Below are 24,222 nucleotides of genomic sequence, written 5' to 3' on the forward strand. Positions count from 1 at the left end.
ATCACTTGCCTGGTTTTCTTCGTGAGGTCGAGACAGAAGCTCACCTTCTTGGACAACAATGCACTCTTTTTATACCAGTCACAGCCAGGATGAGGACCCTTTGGGAAAGAACATAGTAGGAAGAGGGTATATTTCCCAACCCATCCTACAATACACACAACAAATGTGTGAAAATATGATACCAACAAAGCCAGCAAAAAGTTAGTCATCATATATGAAACGATTACTATTATTATCAAAGAGCCAGAATATTGAGCAGATACTATAAGATCCAATTACAACTGAGATTCATTTAATGGGTTACTACTATATGCAGTTCTGATGTAACTTCTTATGTAATTCATTCCTTCTGCCATATTCTTGAGAAGAGAATAGTGAATAGTTCATTCCTTTAGGCTTGAGGGGGGTTCTGGTTGGGTTCTTCTGGAGGCTTCAAGGACCACTTGTTGAGACGCTCGGCTGTTTTTCTAACCTGTAAGAAGGAAAAAGTGCTTGTTAATGAAAAAATGGTCTTCAATTATTGATAAATTAAGATCCTATTTGGACTGGCCTTTTAAAAGAGAAGTTCTAAGTTGACAACAACTTTTTGCCTAAGTTTATGCAGTTTACATAAATGCGTTCTTGCTTTACAAAGAGCTTTACACAAAAGTAAGAATCATTTTGCTTCTTGTGGAAGCCCTTTTATAGCTTATGTGGGAAGATGTTTCATGTTCAATGAAGTTTTCATAACGCCAAAATTGCCCTTCTAAAGTCGGACTTTCAGCTTCAAATTTTAGTTCAAACCAAAGGCAAAAAGCTACCTGAAACAAGGCTTAGATTCTTTTTATATGTGATCAATGTCATTTAGGCAAAAGGCAAAATTAATGTTTTTATTCTGAAAATCTTTAGATTTCAATTTCATGAATCTTCTTTCATCTACCTGTTCATCCCAATTAGTTCTCCATGTCAAGTAGAAAAGCACAAGCGACTGCATGGCCACTCCACAAAGCATTCCAATCCACATACCCTGTAAAATAAATAAGGAAGAAATCAGCATAAATATAAAGAAATATAGAACCTAGAAAGCCATAAGCCTCCTTTCTACTGTTAGATTCACATTATAGAAACTACCTTTTACTATCCTTCAGGGCCCTAACTGAATGGGTTTCAATGTCCCATTAGAACAAAGATTTTATTATTCAATTTATAACAGCTATGTTAAAGTTCAACCAGCAATGTGTGGACAACACCTGAACAACTAAAATCACACTGGATCAAGTCTGAAATTTAACGCTGTCTGATAGACCACCAACTCTACCATTCGATGAAGGATCTGTATCTTGATATGTAAATATCTAAAATGCTATAGCTAGACAGACAACCTCTTACCCTAACTGAGAGATGAGCCACATAAGCAAGAAAAACTCCTAATGGAATCCCAAGAATATATAAGCAACCAACATTGACAAATGCAACCACACCTTGCCAACCGGCACCGACAGCCACACCTGCTTAGAAGAATTTAAAGATTAAAAAAATAATTTCAGGAAGAATGTGTACATGCATAAGAGCATGCTAGCTATTTATTTTACAACTGAGATGGAGCTCTTAAAAATCTCTAAATGTATGTAAACAATTTATCATACAAGAGAAGGAATACTTGCCTGTGAGTACTGTCTGAACACTATTAACCAAGACTGAGAAAGCAAGAAGAATGGAGAGACTTGAAACAGTTTCTGCCACTTCCTTATTACTAGTAAACAAGTATGAAAAATTTTGCCCAAAGACAAAACACAAAATCCAAAAGAGCACTCCAATACAAATTGAAATACTTGAACTGACTTTAACGGCAAATTTTGCAGCTCTGGCATTTCCTTTCCCCAGCTCATTTGATACCCGCACACTATACAAGTGAAAATATAAAATAATTACTTTAAGGAGAGCAAATGACCTAACTGTTACAAAGAAAGAAAGGAAAGCATTTCTGGTAATAGAAGCCATACCATACGGCACCTAGGAAGCCAAGGAAGAACATAAGTGCCCATGCACTAATATTGAGGCTGAAAAATCATTGAATTCAAAGCAATTTTTTTAATAAAGCAAATAGACTATTAATAAAAGAAATTGGATAAAACCTTACCAAATTGAGAATGCAGCTATGGCAACTGTTGCATTTTTCAGATATCCTGCCAATAAGAGTATGATAGCACCATACCATAACTCTAAGCTGTTGAAGATTAAAAGAAAACTTACAATTAGGATGTGATAGTTCTTGCATAAATGAACATTTAGTAAGGATGTGATAATACTGAAGATGAATGAGAAGTTTCTTTCGAGATATGTTGAGGATATTTCAATGCCTTATAAATTTGAAGAATTTGATGTCTTTTGCATAGCATTTCATCTCATCCTTGGTGAAATTCAAATAGACTCTGTTTGGTGTTTCGATATATTTAGGAAAAAATCCCATAATTTTTTATGAGATTTGTGCCCAAAAATTAGAGAGCTGGGATTCATCACATTGAGCAGTGCTTTCTATAGTTGGATTCATATAGGGGTAGATTTTTAGTACTAGGATTTATTTCCATGTGCCTAGTTCTAATTCTAAAAACATCTGTTGGGTTTAGGACTTCCTTCAGTCCTGTAGATGTCTCCTTGAAGTCCTCTTATTTCAAAGAGGTAAAAAATTGGCCATACCTTTGTCATTATTCTATCTCCCTAAAGCTAGAACAGAGTCATTATTATATTTCCTGAAAGGTAGGACAGGTTCCATAGGAATTCTGACAAAAGCTACCAGAGGCTTGAGTTTCTTTTGTGAACATGTGATCAACTTCCTATTAGCACACATATCTAATCTTCTTAGTATCACTTTCACTTCTGTTTATTTTTCGTGCATATTTTGGTTTCCTTCCTACAGTGCCCAAGCCATGATTAGTATCTATCCAACAATGGTGAACATTAAGGGTGATTTTTTACTTCAACAAAAAACAAATACTTGTGCTAATCTCAGTACCAAAGTTGGTCTTGTTATTTGCTTTTTGTAAGGCTCTGCTTTCATATATAAACAACCTATCTCTAACTTCATTTCATGTGATTCTTTGTCTCCTGGACATTGTTTATTATGGTCTGTTATAACTTGTCTTCCATTCCCTGGAATATTTCATTTAACTGAAAATTACAAAGCCAAACTCTTAGACAGAGGATTTACACAAACTTACAATATGAACTATTGAGAGACCTTGCTCTAGCTGCAAAAATGGACTCATATGTGACTTACTACCTCACCTGCTAATCTAGTTTCTGTCTTCCAGTTAGATGTGAGAATGAATCTCCATGCAGTAATCACCAGGAGAAAGTGAGTGGTCCAACTTCTGGGATTCAATGTTTTTGAAAGGGAGGAGGAAAAAGGTGAGCCATTTGAGAAAGCTTTCTACACCCTAAAGTAATCTTGAAAAGCATGGATAAAGAGGTGCCATGGAGTTGTGATTAAGATTAAATTTACACAGCCAAGTAAATTTGCTAATCAAGCAAAAATGTGGTACAACTATACTTGAGATATTGTATACGTTGATGACATTATGTTAACTGGTAATTCTGTAACTGAGATCTCCTTGTTAAAAAACTTGAGTCATCACCTACAGTACATTCTCAGAATTAACATTGCTTAGTTTGAAATTTTTTTCCTGCCATCTGAAATATGCACTTAGCTTATTGAAATAAATTGAAATGCTTGAAAGTAAATCAATAAGTACCCTAATTGGGTTTCACAGTCTGGGTGATGAAGGCAGAAGTCAACGTAGGTATGTCCAGAGGTTAGTGGGAAGATTGAGCTATTTACCTCTTAGTAGATTGGTTCTGCTTAGTCAGTAAAGCTTATCTGCCAATATACATACACATTCAACCATTTCTTGCTGTTTGGAAGCCACATGCAGAGGCGAATGGAGGACTTGAAGCCATGTCTTGATAAGAATATTTTGAATGGTTGACATGATCATGTCAAGACTTCAGACCTTTGCAGATTTTATTTTGGGCTGGTTCTGTTTAGATGGGGAATCTATAGTATCTTATATAGATTTGTTGGCAGTAAACCTTATAATCTTGGCCAAGTACAAAGACAATATGTAGTAGCAAGGTTCAACAAAGAATCTGAATTTTAGAGTAATGATCCATGGTATTTGTAGCTCAGTTGGATCAAGATTCTGGGATCGATCAACATTTTATTTAGGAAAGACTCAAACCGTGTGGAGATTTGTACACTATTTTTGAGGAATAATCCATTTGGGCACATTTTTTGCAAAGGGAATGTGAAATCATGTGTTACTCTAGGTACTGGAAAAATGTTGAGAGTGTGTCACACTCAGCATGTAGTCTACAAGTCAAGGGTCTGACTACAATTGCAATCTTCATATGTTAATAATAAAGGCTTTAGGATTAGGAATAGAGTTATAGTAGTATTTCTTTTTCTCTTTGTTCTTTCATTTTCTCTCTTCTTCTCTTCCTTTCTTTTCCTTTCAGCCAAACAACAGATTTCCGTAACAAACTAATTTCTGATTTCTTCAGACCATTGGATAAGACATTTGAACACATCCAAAATTTTAATCTCCTTGTGATTGTCTTCTCTCCTGCGTATAACCGAAGACCCTATTATTCAACTTCTTGAGTATGAGCTTGATGATTATTTTTATTTTATATATATATATATATATTTGTATGAGGTTATGTACCTTCACACCCTTGCAACAAAACTGTGTCCATTGCTTCTTAAAATCCTCTTTAAAAGGAAGTGATCAATCTGTATATTTTCAAACCAAAAAGGAATTGCGCCCATTTGGAAAGGTTAAACTCCATGAAGACAGGAGTGCGATCCAAAAATAGTCCCATCCATCAGACAACAAGAATCTATCAAGCTTACTGCATATCACATGCTCTTGCATGTTAGGAAACATCATGACGACACTCATGAGAGGGAGTAACAAGACTATAAACCTAATAATTTGTCAAGATTTTTTGTACTTCTATTAATCCTCAACTTTTCATCCCTAAAATTTTAATTAAGACTCTAGACCACATTAAAATCCCCACCCACATAACATGAGGCCCATTGGGACCATGAACAAACATGAAACCTCAAATCAAATCATCCATTTTGAATCTAACTGTAAAGGAATAAGAGCCTCCCAAAATCTCATCATCCCCCACTACTCTAGTATCCAAAAGCATAACCACTCCTTGAGAAGGTCCACTGCAAGGTAAAACAACCTATTCCTTATGCCTAATTGTGGAAGAATATAATTTGTATGTAGGTTGGCAAATTGTCTAAATTTGGGAGGTTATAGCTGTATAATTCTATTATTAAGGAGAGAATTGGACAATCCCATAATCAAGGGAATATGATGTAATTAGGTTAGAAAGGTTCCTATTTTTGGTGCTAGGAATAATTGTATAAATATGTGGTTTTGTACATATTGAAATCAAGGAAAAATCTATTCTTTTTATTCCTTCCAAGATTCTTTAGATCCTTCATGGTATCAAAGCTTTAGGCTTGTAAATCTAGGAATCAAGAAGAGAAGTGTTTTGGCTTCAGCGTCTAGTTCGAAGTTCATTGTCAACCTTTAAGGGTTTCCTTCTCGTCTAAACCTCATTGTTGCTGCAAATAGAGATTGCACCGCCACCTTCGTCTCTGCCTCGCACTGGCATCCTCACGTCGCCGTTGCAAACATAGATTGTTGAATATAATGTATTTATAGTGTATAATCTTTCCTTGTTAATATAGGTCACATGTATGATCTTTCCTTGTTAATATAGGTCACATGTATGGTAGTTAGGACTCCTAGCCTTGTATATATATATATTTCTCAATTGTAAGTAGATTTTACATGAATGAGAATTAAGGTTTTTCTTCTTTCTCTCTCTCTCAACATGGTATCAGAGCCAAGGGAGAAAACCTAATTCTTTTCAGTTTCCCGTGTCATCAACTCCGGGAAACCTTCCGGTGACCGTGTTTCATTCCGGTCACCTTTCCCATCTCCCAATACTTTCCGGTTAGTCGGATCGTCGTCAGAAAACACTCACCGCTGGCAAACTTTTCCGGCGAACTTTCCGACGACAAAAGATCATCCACGCGCAGGCCACGCACAATTTTCTGGCCGGAGACTGTATCTCACGCGCCGGCACGTGAGGGCGCGTGAGGACTTTCTCGGCCACGCGCCTCCTCCTCCAGCCTCGCATGACGCCGACTAGCCTTCTTTCATCCCCGGTTCTGCCATCCGAGCCCTACACGTACCTCTTTTGGGGTTTTTTGCCTCCGCCGACCCTCCAAACAATTGTTCCGGCGAGCTTCGGCTACTTTTTCTCCATCCTAATCCCTGCACGTGCCTAAGGAAGTGTTCTTCTACCTTTCCGGTGGTGCCACGCCGCGATTTGAAGCCGTCTCCCTTTCCAGTGGTGCCACGCCGTGATCTGCAGCCGTATTAGGGCTCTCTTCGATCCAAATATACTTCATTCTCCAGCTAAGTAGATATGGCTACTAAAACTTTCATTTTTTCCTCTGTTATATCTGGATCTCCTATGATTACTTCGGAGAAATTGGTTGGCAGTGACAATTATCTTTCCTGGTCTGCCTCTGTTGAAATTTGGTTTATGGGTCAAGGATATGAGGATCACTTGATTACACAGGAGGCAGATATCCCTGAGGTTGACCACGTACAGTGGAAGAAGATAGATGCATAGTTATGTAGTGTATTATGGTAATCGGTTGATCCCAAGATTCTTCTTCATCTTTGGGCCTACAAAACTTGTTTTAAATTTTGGACTTAGGCCAAAGGATTATACACGAATGATATCCAGCGTCTTTATAAGGTGGCTTCTGCTATTGTCCATATCAGCCAATAGGACTTGGATCTATCTACTTATATTGGTCAGATTGTCTCTCTTAAGAATGAGTTCTTGACTGTGATACCTCTTACTCCTGATGTTGGGGCTCAACAAACATAGCTTGACAAGTTCTTCTTGGTTCTTACTCTTATTGGCCTCCGTCCGGATCTTGAGCCTGTCCGCGATCAGATTCTTGGTAGTTCATCAGTTCCGTCCTTGGATGATGTGTTTGCTCGCCTCCTCCGTATCTCCACTCAAACTTTGCCATTTGATAGCACTTCAGATTCTTCTGTGTTAGTTTCTCAAACTAACTCTCGAGGAGGCCGTAGTAGTACCCAAGGTAGAGGTCAACGTCCCCATTGCACCTATTGCAATAAACTTGGCCACACTCGCGATCGTTGCTATCAGTTACATGGACGGCCTCCTCGCATTGCCCATGTGGCCCAGTCCTCTGATTCTCCGCTGCCTCAACCTCCGAGCTCTTCCGCATCTCAGGCTTCTGTTGCCCAACCTGGTAATGCCTCTGCCTGCCTTACCCACACATCTTCTCTTGGACCCTGGATTCTAGATTCTGGAGCTTCTGATCACATATCTGGTAATAAGGATCTTTTCTCCTCTATTACTACTACCTTTGCTTTACTTACTGTTACCTTAGCTAATGGTTCTCAAACTATGGCTAAAGGTATTGGTTTGGCCCTTCCTCTGCCTTCTCTACCTCTCACTTCTGTCCTTTATACTCCTGAATGTCCTTTTAATCTTATTTTCATCAGCAAAATCACTCGTACTCTTAATTGCTCTATTACATTTTCTGATAAATTTGTGACCTTGTAGGACTGGAGTACGGGGAAGACGATTGGCATAGGACGTGAGTCTCAAGGCCTCTATCACCTCACCTCGGATTCATCTCCTGCAGTTTGCATTTCCACTGATGCTCCTCTCCTCATTCACAATCGTCTGGGCCACCCTAGTCTCTCCAAGTTCCAGAAGATGGTCCCTCGTTTTTCCACTTTGTCGTCGCTTCCGTGTGAGTCATGTCAGCTTGGGAAACATACTCGTGTCTCGTTCCCAAAGCGTTTGAATAATCGGGCAAAGTCTCCTTTTGAGCTTGTCCACACTGATGTTTAGGGTCCTTGTCGGACTGCGTCTACTTTAGGATTTCAGTATTTTGTCACTTTGATTGATGACTATTCTCGATGTACTTGGTTATTTTTAATGAAAAATTGAGCTGAGTTATTCTCTATTTTCCAAAAATTTTATGCTGAAATCCAAACCCAGTTCAATATTTCTATTCGTGTGTTACGCAGTGACAATGCCAGGGAATATTTTTCAGCCCCATTTACTTCGTTTATGTCTCATCATGGGATTCTTCATCAGTCTTCTTGTGCTCATACTCCTCAACAAAATGGGGTAGCTGAACGCAAAAATCGACATCTTGTTGAGACAGCTCGTACTATCCTCCTCCATAGTAATGTTCCTTTTCGTTTTTGGGGAGACGCTGTTCTTACCGCTTGTTATTTGATTAATCGTATGCCCTCCTCTGTCTTACACGATCAGATTCCTCACTCCCTTCTCTTCCCTGACCAACTACTTTATTTCCTTCCTCCTCATGTCTTTGGTTGTACTTGCTTTGTTCATATTCTCACCCCTGGACAGGACAAGCTTTCCGTCAAAGCCATGAAGTGCCTCTTCTTGGGATATTCTAGACTTCAGAGGGGTTATCGTTGTTATTCCCTTGAGACTCATCGATACTTTATCTCCGCTGATGTCACCTTCTTTGAGGACTCACCATTCTTTTCCACCACTTCTGAGTCTTTTCCTGTTTCTGAAGTCTTGCCCATTCCCATTGTCTTCCCACCTGATGCTATGCCTCCTCGACCACTTCAGGTTTATCATCGTTGCCCTCGTGTCGTTGCTCTGGTTTAGTGTGCAGGTTACGACGTTCTCTATATGGCTTGAAACAATTTCCTCGAGCATGGTTTGGCCGTTTTAGTTCTGTTGTTCAAGAGTTTGGCATGCTTCGCAGTACAGCAGACCATTCAGTTTTCTATCATCATAACTCCTTGGGGCAGTGTATTTATTTGGTTGTTTATGTGGACGACATTGTCATTACAGGCAGTGATCAAAATGGTATTCAAAAACTAAAGCAACATCTTTTTACCCACTTTCAGACCAAAGACTTGGGAAAACTCAAGTATTTCTTGGGAATTGAGATAGCTCAATCCAGTTCTGGTGTGGTCCTTTCCCAAAGGAAGTATGCTTTAGACATCCTAGAAGAAACCGGTATGTTAGACTGTAAACCGGTAGACACACCTATGGATCCGAATGTCAAACTTGTACCAGGACAGGGGGAGCCTTTAGGAGACCCCGGGAGATATCGACGGCTTGTAGGTAAATTGAACTATCTCACCATTACTCGTCCAGACATTTCTTTTCCTGTGAGTGTTGTTAGTCAATTCCTACAGTCACCATGTGATAGCCATTGGGATGCCGTAATCCGCATTCTTCGATATATCAAAAGTACACCAAGCCAAGGTGTGTTGTACGAGAACAGAGGCCATACTCAGGTTGTTGGTTACACAGATGCAGATTGGGCTGGCTCACCCACAGATAGACGTTCCACTTCAGGGTACTGTGTTTTTATTGGAGGTAATTTAATATCTTGGAAGAGTAAGAAACAAGATGTAGTGGCCAGATCTAGCGCTGAAGTCGAGTATCGAGCTATGGCTTTGGCAACATGTGAACTCATATGGTTGAGACATCTTCTTCGAGAGTTGAGATTTGGAAAGGATGAACAGATGAAACTCATCTGTGATAACCAGGCCGCATTACATATTGCATCAAATCCAGTCTTTCATGAAAGGACCAAGCATATTGAAGTTGACTGTTATTTCATTAGAGAGAAGATCGCATCAGGATGTGTTGCTACAAGTTTTGTTAATTCAAATGATCAACTAGCAGACATCTTCACTAAATCTCTCAGAGGTCCTAGGATTAAATATATTTGTAACAAGCTTGGTGCATATGACGTATATGCTCCAGCTTGAGGGGGAGTGTTGAATATAATGTATTTATAGTGTATAATCTTTCCTTGTTAATATAGGTCACATGTATGATCTTTCCTTGTTAATATAGGTCACATGTATGGTAGTTAGGACTCCTAGCCTTGTATATATATATTTCTCAATTGTAAGTAGATTTTACATGAATGAGAATTAAGGTTTTTCTTCTTTCTCTCTCTCTCAACATAGATCTTGGATTCATTGGGAAAGAAATAGGAGAACCCAACAACCACTTTCGTCCTTGTGTTGTGGATACAAAAGGAGATTAAGAGCTCAAGACCTCCGATGCAACTACCGTAGACGACTGCTATCTTAGATTGCCACCAACTAGGATTCTAACACAACTCTGAGCTTTGTGTGTTGTCTTCAACGTGTTATTTAAACCTTTAGAAACCTTCAAAAAATTTTATATTTCTAAAAAAGAAATGTTAGAAGTATCAAATCTCGCTATCACCGCTTAGTCTAAGGAAGTGATAACCAATCACCTTATGAGAGAATTCTAGAATATTCAAGCAACATACAGACTTAATGGGAATAATTATTTAAAATGATCACAACTTGTTCATACCTTTCTAAAGGGAAAAGGGATATTAAGTCATCTCCTCAGAACCAAACCAAAGAGAGGAGACTCTTGATTTGATGCCTAAGACGAGCAAGACCCAATGATCATGACAGATTGTGGAACTCAATGACCCCTGAAATTGATGACACGTGTATGTTCCTAACCACCGCTAAAGGCATATGAGGTGTTATTCACCAAACATACTTAAAGGCACTAGATGTAGCCCAAGTATACAAAACAAAAGTCAAGACCAAAGCAACAAAATAAGAAAACAAGCCCGTCACAAAGTATGCCAATATGCTGAAAAATCTATCACAAGAACTTGGTCACTATTGATACATTGAGACAAAATGACCTAAGGATGCAGTAATCTTGAAGAATTATATCGATAAGGATTGAGTTTACTATTTTTTTCAGTTGGTCTTAGTGCTGAGTTTGACCGAATTAGAGTTCAAATACTTAGCAAAGAGTTCCCGACTTTGAATGAGACTATATCTATCATCTGAGTGGAAGAAAATAGGAGAAGTGTCATGCTCAAACCTTAGAATTTGGAAGGCTTGGCTATGGTTGCTAACAAGGGAAATGATTAGAAGGCAAGCACTGCTGATCACAATAGGGTTGATTGGTTAGGAACTCCAAATTGTGATAACAAGCATGGCTTCTGGTGCACTTACTACCGAAATGCAAGACATACATGGGAGTGATGTTGGAAACTCTATTGCAAGCCATCAACATCTAGTAAAGAGTGGGATTACAATGGAGGGTAGTAAAGGGATAATGGGCAAGCACACTTTTCTTCTATATAACCAATTGAAGAGAGACCTCTAAAACAAGGCGGATTAAACCAAGATGAGATTGATAAATTGAAAACTTTGTTGGAAACTTTTTTATATATATATAAATAAGCAAAATTATTGTATTACGAAGAGACGTTAAAATAGCGACCCAAAGATGCACAATATAGAGACACTCACCCCCTTACAGTTGAACCAAAACAATAAGAAATACAAAAAAAAACCTTCACTTTCATTGAGAACCCACCAAATCAATAAAATCTATTAAGGTCAAAGGACCATATTTTAATTTGGTCTCAGAGTAAATACACAAAAGAAGCTTTCAGCCCTTGGATGGACAACGCACTATCTTCAAAGGCAATTCTATTCCTTACCTTCCAAATGGACCAAAACAAACATAATGGACTCGCTTGCCAAACAACCTTACGATTTTTACCCATAAAAGACCCTCCCTACCCTAAGAGGGTTTCCTTTACCGAAGAGGGAAACACTCAAGATACTCCAAATAATGAAAAGAGCAACATCCACACTTCTCTTATCTTTTCTCAATGGAGAAAGAGGTAATCTATAGACTTCTCATATGTTTGACAAAAAAATATCTATTAGCTAAAGCCCAACCCCTCTTTTGAATTCAGTCCAAGATTAGAACTTTTCCTCACAAAGCTTCCCAAGCAAATAATCTTATTTTAGGTTGTACAAAAGAATTCCATATAATATTTCAAAGGAAAGAAACTGGAAAATCCAACTCTAAGGCTCTATAAAGAGACTTTGTTGAGAAATTGTCATCCTTCGAATCCATCCACCTCATCCTATCCTCTTCATCCACATTCACCTTCTTTCCACCCAAACAACATAACAACCTTTCCACCTCATCCAACTCCCAATCATTAAAAGTTCTAAAGAAGCAAGGGCTCCAATTTCCCCCCTTTTCCCCACTTGCTGAAACAGTCTTGTTGGGAACTCTCGAGAAACCTTTAAATGTCTGCTCACTAACACTTTCAAGTAAGTTCCTATTTTCATTGGATAAAAAGTCTTGAGTGAAATCTTTGTCAATTTATAGGTTATAGATTCAGGTGCCACAGATCCCATGACTCAATCATTACATAAATTTAACAACTATAACCCTTGTCCAAGTAGTAGAAAAATAGTCACAAGTGATGGTTCATTAACTACCATTGCAGGTCTATGAGATGTCTAAATTAGTCCTACACTCACACTTAGAAATGTGCTTCATGTTCCAAAGTTGTCCACTAATCTTTTCTCTATACAAAAACTTACACAAGATTTGTGTTGCAATGTGATTTTTTACCCTACTCATTGTGTATTTTAGGACCAGGATTTGGCGAAGACAATTGGACTTGTTAAGGAATAGAATGGGCTATACTACCTTGAAACACTAAACAAATCATCTTTATCATTTCTTTCTGGGCACCATCTTTTCAATAAAGAAAAAAATTGGCGTTACTATCATAGTATTGGACATCCGTCGCTTAGAACTCTTAAGATCTTTTTCCTTCTCTATTTAGGAGATTGAACATTGAGAACTTTCATTGTGATGTATGTGAACTGGACAAACACAAGCATACAACCTTTCCAACTAGAAATAAGAAAAGTTTAGATCTTTTTCATCTAATTCATAGTGATATTTAGCGTCATTTCCCTAATATTTCTGAAGCACGTTAGTTTTTATCTTTCATTGATAATTGTACTAGCATCTCTTGAATCTTCTTACTTACACACAAATCTGATGTGAGTTTAGTGTTAGGATAGAGCCCTTAAAAGCATGATATGTAATAAATTTGGAATTCATTATTTATTTAATAATGTTCCAGTTTCACTTTTATCTATCCTTATTCCATGTATTATACTTTATGAGCATTCTTGCCTGCATCTTTTGCATTGTACATGACTTAGGTGCATTAGGAGTTGCACAGAAGATCTAAGTTACGGGCTTCTTCCAAATAGATAACTTGTTTACAACCGGTTCTTGGGTTTAGGCGACCCATTAGAGATTGTAGTGCACCACCTCCTAATTAGAGGGATGGTTGGTCTTGGCTATCGTGATGAGTTTTCCATAGTGAGTGCACTAGTGTGTGCATGGTTACACATTGGACAGGACCTACAGTGAGTCACGACTTAAGGCTATCAAGTAGTCATAACCTCACCAAGCTACTTCATTGTGTTGTCTCTTAACTTTGAGAGAATAATGAGTTTGTGCTAAAGTTAGTAATGACTTTGACCTACGGGTGAGATCGTAAGCTGACCATATATTCCCTATGGATTGGGTCATTGTTGATGAAAGCTGGTAGTAATAGTTATTCTCAATAGAGGCACCATGAAATCTCTTGGGATTGAGACAGTGTGTCCCTTTGGGTGATCTTAAAGAGGTGTGTTCATGGAAACTATGGCCATAGTAGTTCCTTAAGTGGAACTTGACATAGGTTTGAGAGATAAGATATGTCAATTGAACACACAATAGGAGGATCTGTAACTCAAGGATGGTAGAGGTAATCTTGAAAGGCTAATAACTTTCACCTAGTTAGACTACGGATACCAGCTCATGGGAAGACTGGACACAATGGATAACAGGTCATCGACCTAAGCATTTGGTGTCTCATTGTTATTTACATAGGATACTGGAATTCAGTTGATTCTCTGTAGTGGGATATTGAATCAAATTTAGAATTGGATTATGAAGGAGCCAGTATTCCTATGGGTCCCAATGGTCCTCGCTCTGAGCTCATACCTTGTTGGCATGAGTTATGAGGGTCAGATTGGCTCTAGGTTCACTTTTGTGCATAAGGGCGTTTTGGTAATTATGTAAGGTTGCATAGGGGTAAGTGAACAAAGTCTCTAGATTGGGCTAATTGATTAATTAGTAGGCCCTATTGGGTTAATTAATCAATTAGGACCCGTTTTGGGTTAGATTAAGTTACCCAAACCCATGTGGGTTCAAGTCACTTAAGCAAACTTAAAAATCCTATAAATACCCCCTGAGGGTTAGGGTTTCCATTGTTTGTCTTTCACCATCCAAAGAGATTGAGAGTCATAGCCTCCACCATTTTTTCTTTCCCACCAAAAGTGTGTCAAGATCAAGGTTCGAGTCATTGGGTAGAAGACTTCGGGTTTACGAGACTTCTATGATTTCGATCTTCATCTTCACCATGTGGATTTGATTTGGGAACATCCAAATCTAAGGTATGGTTTTCGTTAGCACTTTCTAAATCCTTTTAAAGTATAAAAATGCTATTTTTTTTGTTGTGCATAAGATTTAGAAAAACCCTAGGATAGTTATGCATGTTCCTAACATGATTTGGACTTGGGAAACAGAGATATCCGGGTTTTTCCTTTCATTTAGTTCTCCAAAATTTCTATAACATGATAAAAACTAGTTTGGTGTCAAAATCAAAAGGTTTTGATCTAACAATGCTAGAGATTATTTCAACCAAGTCCTAACTCTTTACTTTCAACAAGAAGGAATAATTCATGAGTCATTATGTGTAAACACCCCACAACAAAGTAGAATTGCTGAGAGGAAAAATGGTCACCTACTTGATACAACACAAGCCTTTTTGTTCCAAAACAATGTGCCTAAATCTTATTGGGGGGAAGTCATCCTAATTATCATACATCTCATAAACCGATTACCTTTTAGAATCTTAGGTTTCAAAAGTCTCATAGAAATGCTCTCAACGTTTTATCCTAAGATATTTGGGCGTGTGTCCTTTGTTCATGTTCACAAAACAGGGAAAAATTGGATCCAAGAGTAATTAAATGTATTTTTGTGGGATATTCCTCAACTCTAAAGGGATATAAGTGCTACCATCCACCATCGAAAACTTATTTTCTCAGCCAATGTTACTTTCAACAAAAGTGAGCCTTATTTTACCGCTTCTTATTTTCAAGGGGAGAATTCCATCACAGAAGATAAGAATTAGGAGTCCTTTCTCATTGACACCACCCCCCCCCCCCCCCCCCCCCCCCCAATAGTGTCCGAGCCAATATCCTTACCCTCTTTCTCTGAACCTAAGTCATCTGTACTATCCCTTAAACCCACTATTGAACAAACTAGTGAGCCCATGGTTGCCCTTAAGGATCGAATGACTGGCAAAATGTTCTTAAGGAAGAAAGCAATAGTCTTTAGACTTATGCAAGTCCAAGAATCTAAACTGACTCCTGGAAATGAGGGAACAACTTCTTATCCTCCCTTACAAACTGAGTCAAAACTTCATTTTGAAAAAACCATAGATCAGAACCTCCTTATTGCCATTAAGAAGGGAACTAAGGAATGCATGAAACATCCTTTTGTATCCACTTTCTTATGTTGTATCACTTGAAAAGTTTTTACCATCCCATAAGAGTTTTCTTATGAGTTTGAATAAGATTCACATTCCTACTACTCTATTTGATGCTTTATCTAATGAAAATTGGAAACAAGCCATGGATGTAGAAAATGGAGGCCTTGGAGAAGAATAAAACTTGGGAGTTGGTGGATTTGCCTACAAGAAAAAAACTAGTGTGACGTACATGGGTATGGTTAAGTATAGAGAAAATGGGTCATTAGAGAGGTACAAGGAAAAATTGATGGCTAAAGGATATACTCAAACATATGATGTAGATTATCTAGAAACATTTGCCTCTGTTGCTAAGATGAAAGTGATCAGAATTCTATTATCATTGACAACTAATTATAACTAGGATCTACAATAGTTTGACTTAAAAAATGCATTTTTGCATGAAGATCTAAAAAAAGAAATTATGTGGAGGTCCCTCTAGGATTTGGAAGTAACCTAGCCGCTTAGAAGGTGTGTAAATTGAAAAAAGCTCTATATAGACTGAAACAGTCTCTAAAGGCATGGTTTGGAAGGTCTGCCAAAGTAATGAAAAATATGATATATATAAACAAAGGGAGTTATAGCTCTTTTGGTGTATGTAGACAATATTATCATGACGGGGAATGATAAAAGGGAGTACACTTTAAGGCAATGCTTGACTAAGGAATTTGAGATTAAAGAGTTAGAAAGGTTGAAGTATTTCTTAGGAATTAAGGTTGCACATTCTAAGTAAGAAATTTTTATTTCTCAGTAGAAATACATAATGAACCTTCTCAAAGAAACATGGAAGTTGGTGTGTAGGTCAACAAACACACCAATAGATCCTAATCATAAGCTTTGAGAGGCTGAGAAAGATGTTGTCGTAGATAGAGAGATGTATCAACATCTAGTAGGGAGACTCATTTATATCTCTCACACATGACCAAATATAGCGTATGTTGTGAGTGTGATTAGCTAGTTCATGCATAATCCAAAAGAGGTTCATCTGCAAGCTGCTAACTGAGCATTACAGTATCTTAAAGGGTCTCCAACAAAGGACATCCACTTTAAATGAAGTTCGAGGCTAGTGCTTGAAGCATACATAGATTTAGATTATGCTGGATTTGTGGTTGAAAAAAGATCAACCACCAGGTATTACACCTTTCTTGATGGGAATTTAGAGATTTGGAGAAGTAGAAAACAAAGTTTGGTGGCTAGATTCAGTGCATAAGTGGAATTTCACGTAATGACTCAAGGAGTTTGTGAGCTACTATGGTTGAAGATCATTTTGGAAGATTTAAAGATTAAACGGGATAGACCAATGAGACTTTACTGCAAAAATAAATTTGCAATCAATATTGCACATAATCCAGTGCAACATGATCGAACGAAGCACATAGTAATAGACAAATATTTTATTAAGGAGAAACTAGATGATGGATTGATCTATACTCCTTATATATTTATTGATCACCAACTTGCAAATATACTCACCAAAGGTTTAAGCAGTACAATGTTTCAAGAAAGTGCATCCAAGTTAGGAATAGAAAATATCTATTCACTAGCTTGAGGAGGAGTGTGGAACAATGTAATTTATACGTAGGTTGGCAAATTGTCTAAATTAGGGAGGTTATAATTGTATAATTCTATAATTAAGGAGAGAATTGGATAATTCCATAATCAAGGGGATTTGATGTAATTAGGTTAGATAGGTTCCTATTTTTGGTGGTAGGAATAATTGTATATGTGGTTATGCACAAATTGAAATCAAGGAAAAATTCATTCTCTTTATTCCTTCTAAGATTCTTCAGATTCTTCACTAACTTCTTAAATACTTTTAATCATTCTTCCATCGAACACTTCATATTTGGGTTCTTAGATTGACCAAATCTGGGTCCAATTTCCCAAGGACCCCAAATGGCTCAAAAGTTTCATTGAGAAAATAAAACCCAGAAGAGCATCCAATCTAAACAATAGATCTACATACTCCAGTCCTTTATCCTTTGATGCCTTAGACATCTAGTTTTGACATGTTTAACTCTAATGGATAAAGGAACCAGCCCAACCCATCAAAACTACCAATTCATGACTTCAGAATAAGGCTAGAGCAGTAGCAGAACTCTCAGATGATACATCTCCCTGATTGGTATACTCATCACGAATCGATCTGATATACTAGGTTTCATTCTGTATGAGCAGTTCAACTATTCATCACTTTCTCCAGGACATCAGAAATAGAATGATTATTAATATAGACTGGAGGCCACAATAAACTCTTCAATCACAACAGTAGCAATATCAGTTAAAGACATAATAAGTTGTACATGGGACTTCCTCCTCCAAAGGATGTTGTGTCTCAGCTCTCCTGCTCCTAAAAAAACTTGTCTAAAATAGAATGATATAGTGACAATCTGCCCAACTGATACTGACTGTTCTAGTTCAAAACTGAAGCTAGCACATGAGGAAGTAAAAGAACTAGTTTCTCCCCTGGATCCAAGTTTCCTCCATATACATTGTGAACGAGGATCCTTAGTATTCAATTCATCATATGGTTCCTTACCCCTATCATTAGATGAAGGGTTAACTACATTATCTGCTTCTGGAAATGGGATCTCTGTAATTGGTCCTTGGCTAAGTGAACATCTAGGCTAGCGCCCTAGGTGAAGAAAAATCCAGCTGGGCACCATGAGCATATATTCTGAGCAGGCATGTTCTGTAACAACTTCAGGGCCTATCATATCTTGCTTAGAATCCTTTTCTGGATCTGGGTTATAGGAATCACAACATGAAAGAGAAATTTTTGTTTTAGCCATTTCTATATATTCAATGTATTCTACAGAAGGACTAGAAATGGTAAAAAAAATAGTGAAATAAGAAATTGAAAGATTTCATTGATATTTCGAAAATTTTCAACAAGTTAATGTTATAGGTTCTTCTCACTTTTGGACGATAGAGACGTTATGCTCATGAATGAACTTGTTGAAGTTGTTAGAGTTATTTATTATGTTCGAGTTATTTATTTTCTATATTAGAATTATTGTCTTTCTTTTTAGGAGTAAGGATAAATTAGTGTTTTTCCTTTTATTTCCTTTGATTGTAAACCTATTTAAACTCTATTTGTATTTTTCAAGTAATCATAATAAGAAACCCTAGACTTTCTTTTCTCCATTTCTCTATGATTCTTTTGAATCTCACAGCTGCAAATTCTAACCAAGGTACATCTTTTTTAGCATAGGTTGATAGCCAAAATTTGCATTTCCATCTTTTATCAGTGTGTAGTTGGTCTCTTAGGGCATGTGTTTGATTTGTTCTATCAAAACAGTTACCTCTTCTTTTTTTTCCTTATATACATATTAAAAAAAAATGTTAATAGAATTTACTTGGAATCATTATGAAGGGAATATATGTCCTCAAAAATGATCTTTTGCCCAAGAGAAAAATGTATATGTATACCAGGAAGAAAAAAATCAAAAAATTAAAAGTTAAACAAAATAAAACAAAATAAAAAGCACTTAGAAGGCAAACTTAAAATTTGTGAGACAAAAGTTACCAAAGCATCACACCAGAGGATATTGAGAGCTTTATAACAGGCAGTAGGTTAGCAAAGGCAGCAGTGGTGAATCCTTTCCATGTTTCTGGACACCAACCTCCAAGCACATAGACAAACTGAGAGATGACCACTAACCAACTAGATATGTTCAATGCACTCATTGCTCCAGGAATTCCTAACTTCAGTTTACTCACAAAGATCCAGGACAAGAGCACATGAAACACAAATGAGAAAGCAGAAAGCCATCCAATAACCATGTTCTTGAGCTGAGCTTGTAAATACCTTTGGATGGTCCTGCTGAAAAGAAGATAGTAGACATAGGGAATGAACCACAGAGAGATTTTTCCAGCTACTGTTGATATCTCCTCTGCTTGGCCAAGTAATCTGAATATGGGTGTTGCAAAGATGAATAGAGGTAACATAATTTTGGCAGCAATAAGATTAACAATCCATGTCCGTTGCAAGTAGATACCCATCGTGTGGTATTGTTTTGCTCCAAATGCTTGCCCACAAAGAGTTTCGGTTGCACTTGACATCCCCTGCTGCAATATAAGGAAATTGGGGAGTTGTGAAAGGTGTTTATCCATGAGCTAATTGTTTATATATGACACTGTGATATTTCAGAAGATAGACTATCATCATAATACATTTCTTGGTTTGGTAATCTTAGTATCTTATAGGAAATATAGACATTTCAATATATCAATATGCACATTTTCTATACATGCACACTCCCCTTCCCTGTCCACCCAGAACAAAAAAATAAATAAATAAATAAAACCATTTTGGACAATGTATTCATTCTATGCATGTGTATATGTATATATATACCTATGCAGTAGATGAAGGCAGGAAGGTTAGCAGCCAAAGCAGTTTACACTCTGGTGAGTCCTAATGTCAAATTTAGCAGAGATGATGATGAATCCTTGAGCGATCCAGGATAGCATATAAGAATTGTTGGAAAATTAATTTTTCCTTCATATTTTTAATGATAAATTTAAGATTCTTTCCTACGCTTTTTCTTTTACCTAATACTTCCCTGATCCAAATGGAGAATGAGGTAGAGGATTGTCATCTAACATTTGTAACAAAGTAAGAATGATGAATATTTATGCTTCACCTTGATGGGAAGTTGTTATAATGTATTGGGCTTAAGCTAATTGCTCTAACTATCAGCCTTAAATTTCTGGATGTTCACCCCTTTTTTCTGTTCTCACTCTCTCTTCCTTTTCCTTCTCAAATCAGTAAAATAACACAATATGAAAAATATTCCAACTAATAATCTTCATAAGCAACAAAAGAACCTAGAACCAGCACTCCTATCAACAGATCCCATTCATCACCATTCTGGGGGGCTTGTGGTACCTACATCTTCTCCTAGATTAAACAATCAGCTTATTTTTTGATTGCTAAGGGTTTTGGCCTGAAGAAACTCCCTAATGAAGGTTCAAAAAGGATTGAAAAGATACTATAAGAACAACCACACAAGGAACTGGAATATGAAAGAAATGGTTAGGCTGCCAGAGACGGAGAGACAGACAGTCTTAGAGAGTTCTTAATCCTCATGCCACTCACACAGAGATTTACCTCCATAGAGACCTAATCCCTTAATGAGCTTGGAACAATGGCTCACTCTCCACCACCACGAACAGTCTTGTTGAGAGAGGCTCGGCAACATTGCAAGACCTCGTAACCCCAACCCCATTAACCTACAAAAGCCTACCCTTCTAGTGAAACAAAATCTGAGTATTGGTACTCACAAGGAGACTCAAACATAGCCCGTTATCAGCAGCTATATTTGAGATTTTCTGCTCTTAGCTCTGATCACTGGAGGCTTTCCATTCCATGAGCTCAAACCATTGAACAAAGAGCCCCACTTCTCTAAGGACCTATTATGGAAGATTTGCTACTGTGATTATGGAGAAACTTGGTGATTGCCTCCTATTGTGGCCCCATATCTCCAACAACGGTTATTGTGAGATGAATGCATCCCTTATTTCTTGTTCATCTTGTCAAATTTATTCAATTCTTAAACCTTAAAAATATCAACTTGGAACCTAATTCAATTTACAATCAAATTGAGAATATAATGATAAACAAACTCTAAAAAAGTGCTTATTTTCAGCTGTAACATAAGAGATTGTATCCAACAGGATTCAAGCTTTAAGGTGATACTTTGAATAGCATTACTCAAAATGAACTTGGAAGAATGAACTACCAACTTGCAGATAATGGTATAAGTAAAAGGAATAAGTACAAAAGAAGAGCTTACCAAGACCCCGCTTACAAAAAGTACAAGGATGGTTTGAATGAGTGCATATGCAGCAAGTTCTATCTGACCAAAGTGACCAACAAACAATTGTGTCACAACAGCCATTCCAAATGAAGCCACCCTAAATAACATAGTTGGGAATGCAATCCTCAATGTCTTCTTTGATTCTTCCCAAATCCTCCCTTTCAAAGCATTTTTACCTTCTACTTCTGAACTCTGAAGCCTCTCTTCATTATCGCTATCCATAATCCTATCAAAAGAACACAACAATGAAAAAAACAATGGCTTGGAATTGGGCTTTATAGCTAAAAAAATTTTAATTTAAGATGCATGAAAAACAATGTTCGCCTTTTTTCTTTAGAATCATCAAAACATACTTGTTTCAAAACTCTATAACCCCATTGTAGAGCTAGCATCACAAAAATCCTTTTTGAGCATCATCATATAATCTTTATCACCATTTGAATGACATAAAATGAGCAAATCATAGTATTTCCTTGCCAATTGCTCCCAATGAATGACAAGTTAAAGAACAATATAATGAGTCCAACTTTTAAAATTCAAGATGATTGCAACAACGTATTAGTTCATTCTACAAAGTATCCCTTTCCATGCCAATAAAAAAGTTTCTTCAGGTGGTCTTCTTTTATTTTCACAACCAAATAAGGTTTGTAATAGCTGTATGCCTGTAACTGAAAATTATAGTTTTTAATTCCTTAAAGCCTAAAGCCTTAACTTGGGAGCTTATAAAGAGAAGCTAGAGGGAGAAAGGAGGAGAAAACTTTGTGAAGAAAGGCTTCTTACTATTCAAGGATTCAACCTTTCAAGTTAGGGAAATGCATATGTTAAATCAGAACTAAAAAGTCCAAAGCAGCCTAGTTTGATAGATTAGTTCTTGGAGATGTAATTTGGAACTTATGTGTTGAATTTGTGTTATTAGAGATGGTGTGTGATTAATGTTGATCATTATTTGTCAAGTTTACAAACTCAAATTATATGCTCAGAATAAGATTAACTTAGACTAAGTTAATTATCTACCTCTAAACATTCAATAAAATTCTATCAACCCTAAAATCTATTAAGTTAAATGAAGACATAAATCAAGAAAATCTATTTAAAAAAAAAATTAAAAATCAAAAGAGAAACAACAGTAGAATCATTTCTACATTCATAATTTTCTTCTGTTTCTCCATCTCCATACTTTTCACATTATATTCCTTGCAACAAGGATTTTTTAGTAACAACAAACACAAAAAAACCTGGGCATTTATACAAACAGCATATATGCAAGCTAGGAATAACACTCGTGTATATTAGAAATTCTATCGTATCCACAAATAATACAAATATGATCAAACCTCTGTTTCATTCAAGAAAAAAAATCCCATCTGGATCATCCACAAATAGGATTTACAAAGCATTTTCTTTAACCAAATTTGGCCAGAACAAATCCAACCCACCCATATTTCACTCAAACAACTAATATACCGTTTGGGTCATCCAAAAATATCAGTTTAAACACGTTTACCTTCTCCAATCCATCCAAGAAAAAAAAAAACAAAACAAAACAAAAAAACCCAGTGCTTCTTTCGACTCATTCAAACTCATACGACTTGTGATTCTCACCTGAATTGGAATATCGGTGGTGGAAGTTGAGAGAAGAAGGTCGGTGGGATGAGTCCTGGGGAGTCCTTGGGTGAAGACAGTTGCGGAAATGAACACATTCAAATTCTTAAGGGGTTGAGCATACATTCTGTTATAGGTGAAGTCGATGTAGAGAGAGGTTCAAATGATTCGGGAATATGGTTGAAGTCATATGCCGAACTCTGGGGAGCATCAACTGTGAAAGACATTACTCATGAAGAAATAACGCACTCAAGACGTAAGTCGTGACTTTCTTTTTCTCATAATAGAGCCCTATTTGGTTACTCTCAAATGGAAAACAATTTTCTTCTTCTTCCTTTTTTTTTTTTTAATTATTATTATTTTATTTTCTTTTTTTTTTTTTTTTAGATTTTTAAAACGCATTTGGCAAACTTTTGGAAGAAAACATTTTTTTTCCAGAATTTGTTTTAAAAATAGGTTGTGTTTTTAGAATAAATTTTATGTTCAATTATTTACTTAGGGTGTTATAAGTAATAATTGAAAATACAAGGAATATTTTAAAATCTACTACGTTATACATGATTGAGATTCAAGCATAAAAAGAAAAAATTACTTTTTATATATGAGTTTCAAATAAAATCTTATTGTTAATATTTGAGAACTATTTTTAAGAGATGTTTTAGGTCATATTTGACTCATCGAAAATATTAAGAAAAGAAAAAAATGTTAAAAAACTATTTTCTTATATTTGATTTTACTATGAAAAACACTAGGGTTAAGGTTATATTCGTGGTTTTCAGAGGCTAGGTTTGGTCTATGAAAAATTTGAAGGAAAATATGAGGTATAAAAAATAGAAAGGAGACAAAAAAGTGAAAAAAAAAAAAAGAATTTAAATTAATAAATTATTTTTATATATTATTTGAAACTCATTTCACTTAACACTAATTTTAACTCTCCAATATAAAGACTAAAAATTTTGAAATATATAATTTTTTTTATTAATTTTAATTATATTTAATTTTTTTATGTTTGGTCCTCCAACTAAGAAAAGAAAGAAGAATGATTTTTTTCATGCTTGATTGTCCTATAGAAAATATGAAAAATGATACAATATAATTAAAATTAGTTAGAAATTTAAGCATTTTCAAATTATTTAATCTTTGTATTGACAAATTTAACTAATTAAGATGAATTTGAAGTAGCAAATAAAAAAA

At 36.4% G+C, this 24,222-nt stretch overlaps 1 protein-coding gene across 2 annotated transcripts; it reads right to left on the reverse strand.

The window, feature by feature from the left end:
* Positions 1-201: 201 nt before the first annotated feature.
* On the reverse strand, positions 202-23,279 carry LOC100256934 (protein DETOXIFICATION 24). 2 transcript variants are annotated; one of them, XR_002030584.2, is made up of 10 exons: positions 23,029-23,279; positions 21,403-21,652; positions 19,131-19,672; positions 2,120-2,206; positions 1,983-2,039; positions 1,644-1,882; positions 1,369-1,487; positions 1,111-1,229; positions 920-1,006; positions 450-472 (listed from the first exon to the last, which is right to left on the reverse strand). XR_002030584.2 is itself a non-coding variant. In XM_002267845.4 (9 exons), the coding sequence occupies exons 1-9, from the start codon at positions 23,124-23,126 to the stop codon at positions 392-394; spliced, it is 1,560 nt and encodes a 519-aa protein (XP_002267881.2). In that variant the 5' UTR covers positions 23,127-23,276; the 3' UTR covers positions 202-391. The 2 variants fall into 2 exon arrangements, 1 of the variants encoding a protein (XP_002267881.2); XM_002267845.4 differs by lacking the exon at positions 1,111-1,229 and having other exon boundaries at positions 202-472; positions 23,029-23,276.
* Positions 23,280-24,222: the final 943 nt, after the last annotated feature.

This window comes from Vitis vinifera, chromosome 8 (genome assembly GCF_030704535.1).
Source record: "Vitis vinifera cultivar Pinot Noir 40024 chromosome 8, ASM3070453v1".
NCBI lineage: Eukaryota > Viridiplantae > Streptophyta > Magnoliopsida > Vitales > Vitaceae > Vitis > Vitis vinifera.